The sequence below is a fragment of the Fukomys damarensis genome, unplaced genomic scaffold (genome assembly GCF_012274545.1).
Source record: "Fukomys damarensis isolate Sample0158 unplaced genomic scaffold, DMR_v1.0_HiC HiC_scaffold_37, whole genome shotgun sequence".
NCBI classification, from domain to species: Eukaryota; Metazoa; Chordata; class Mammalia; order Rodentia; family Bathyergidae; genus Fukomys; species Fukomys damarensis.
This window is the reverse complement of record NW_022900949.1, coordinates 6686775-6688938: the sequence shown is the minus strand read 5'-3', so window position 1 is coordinate 6688938 and position 2164 is coordinate 6686775. Positions and strand designations below refer to the sequence as shown.

At 56.5% G+C, this 2164-nt stretch overlaps 1 protein-coding gene across 1 annotated transcript in view; it reads left to right on the top strand.

The window, feature by feature from the left end:
- Positions 1-2164, top strand: part of Rgl3 (ral guanine nucleotide dissociation stimulator like 3) — an 11004-nt gene that overhangs the window by 4920 nt on the left and 3920 nt on the right. The window contains exons 4-8 of the mRNA XM_010635053.2: positions 3-95; positions 516-619; positions 718-802; positions 1895-1951; positions 2044-2130. Coding sequence (XP_010633355.1) covers positions 3-95; positions 516-619; positions 718-802; positions 1895-1951; positions 2044-2130 — 426 coding nt within the window. The remainder of the gene's footprint in view (positions 1-2; positions 96-515; positions 620-717; positions 803-1894; positions 1952-2043; positions 2131-2164) is intronic.

The following is a 2164-nucleotide window of genomic DNA, read 5'->3' as shown; positions in this document are numbered from 1 at the left end:
TGACCGGCTGCGTGCTGGGTTCGGTGCTCGGGGCCCCCGGCCTGGCTGCCCCGCAGAGGGCGCAGCGCATCGAGAAGTGGATTCGGATTGCTCAGGTAGGCGTGGGGGCGGAGCTAATGAACCGCTCTGCCAATGAGAGTCCGCGGTGGGAGGGGCCTGAGGCAGCAATGGGGGCGGGGGAGCTGCAGGGCAAGGGGCCGGGGTCTGGGAAGCGGGGAGGGAGTTTCTAGGGAAGAGGAAAAAGCTTCACGGGTGCCATACAGAGAGTCTCTCCGGTCTGGGTCAGAAGTCAGGATAGAACCGGGCCTGTTGGCTCACGCCTGTCATCTAAGCACCGGGGAGGCTGAGGCAGGAGGATCGCTGTGAGTTCAAGGCCAGCATGGTCTGCATAGTTCAAGGTCAGCCTGGATTACACAACAAGGTGCTGACTCAAGACAAAAAAGTCACAGGATCTAAGGTGTCTGGTGCCCGGGTGTCAGATGTGGGGTGTGATGAGCTACCCTGCGTCACCCCAGCGCTGCCGGGAGCTGCGGAACTTCTCTTCCCTGCGCGCCATCCTGTCCGCGCTCCAGTCCAACCCCATCTACAGGCTTAAGCGCAGCTGGGGGGCCGTGAGGCGGTGAGCCGGGTGGGGGACAGTGGGGGCCGCCCCAGCCCCAACCCAGCTCTGATCCTGCCGGCCACCGGTCCCTGACCGCCTTCCCCCCCACCCCCCAGGGAACTGCTATCCACTTTCAGGAAACTTTCCCAGATTTTCTCCGACGAAAACAACCACCTCAGTAGCAGAGAAATTCTTTCCCAGGTACAGATGCACGGGGAGCCTTCAGAGGCCCAGGCTGGGTTTAAACTTGTGATCTTCTTTGCCTTAGCTTCCCAGAGTGCTGGGGTTAAGGACTGAGCCGCCCTGCCCGATGTCTAACAATGTTATTGTTTCTGCTGTTTCCATGATAATGCATACTCAGCAACAGCCTTATTTATTCATTCAACAAAATACGAGGAGTCACAAGGAAAAGGTCACTTCAGGCCACAGTTATAGCAAAGTGTAAAAAAAAAAAAAAAAAACTTTTTTTGTTGTTGTTCTGGGAATTTACCTTGATAAGCAAGATCTTAAAACGTGGGCCAACACATCTGAGTTAGCTTCTAACTGAGATCATGGGCCAGTCCCTCGGTGAATCCAGAACAGACGGGGCATGGGAGGAGCCTGTTCCCTGTGCCCTCAGGATGCACGAGTGCCTTTGGCTCCTGTCACCCCCTGTGGGTCTCCTCAGCGTCCCCGCCTGTCATGGGCCCTGTCCATTCTCCACGCCCCTACTCTGCTTTCTTGTCCTCTACTTTCCTTCCATCTTTCCCTCCCTCCTTTCTCTCCTTCACTTCTTTCATTCCTTCTTTTTTTCCCCTGTACAAAGGGTCAAACTCAGGACCTTGTGCTTGCCCAACAGGTATGGTGCTACTGAGCTACATCCCCTGCACTTACTTTCCTTTTGAGAGACCAAACCAGGACCTTTCACACTGAGCTACATCCCCAGCCTTTTTTTTTTTTTAAACAAGGTCTCAGTGCCGGGCATGATGGTGCACGCCTGTCATCCTAGCACTTGGGAGGCTGAGGCAGGAGGATCGCTGTGAGTTCGAGACCAGCCTGGGCTACATAGTGAGTTCCAGGTCAGTCTCAACTACATAGTGAGACCCTGTCCAAAAAAAAAAGCAAGGTCTCAGTGAGTAGTTTCGATCCTCCTGCCTCAGCCTCCCAGAGTGCTGGGATAACAGATGTGCACCACCACAGCTGGTTTGGCATGTGATTGTTGGGACCAAGATGAGGGTTTACGGTAGGTCTCAAGGTACCCCCTAGGAAGGTTCCAAGGGGTCCCCAGGGCTGCTCAGTCCTTCCCTTCCCCAGGAGGAGGCCACAGAGGCGCCCCAAGAGGAGGACAGCGCCCCGGGACGTGTGCCCTCAGTGAGTGGTGGGATTGGGGTGGGAGGTAGGGGGGCGTGTTGAGTGGTGGGGTCAGTGATGGCCAGAAGTGACCAGAGCTTCGGGGGCTGCAGAAACTGCGCACAGGTCTTGTCCCCTACCTTGGCACCTTCCTCACGGACCTGGTTATGCTGGACACAGCCCTGCCGGATTTGTTGGAGGTGCGACGCCTGACCCCTGGCCCCTGACCCCTGA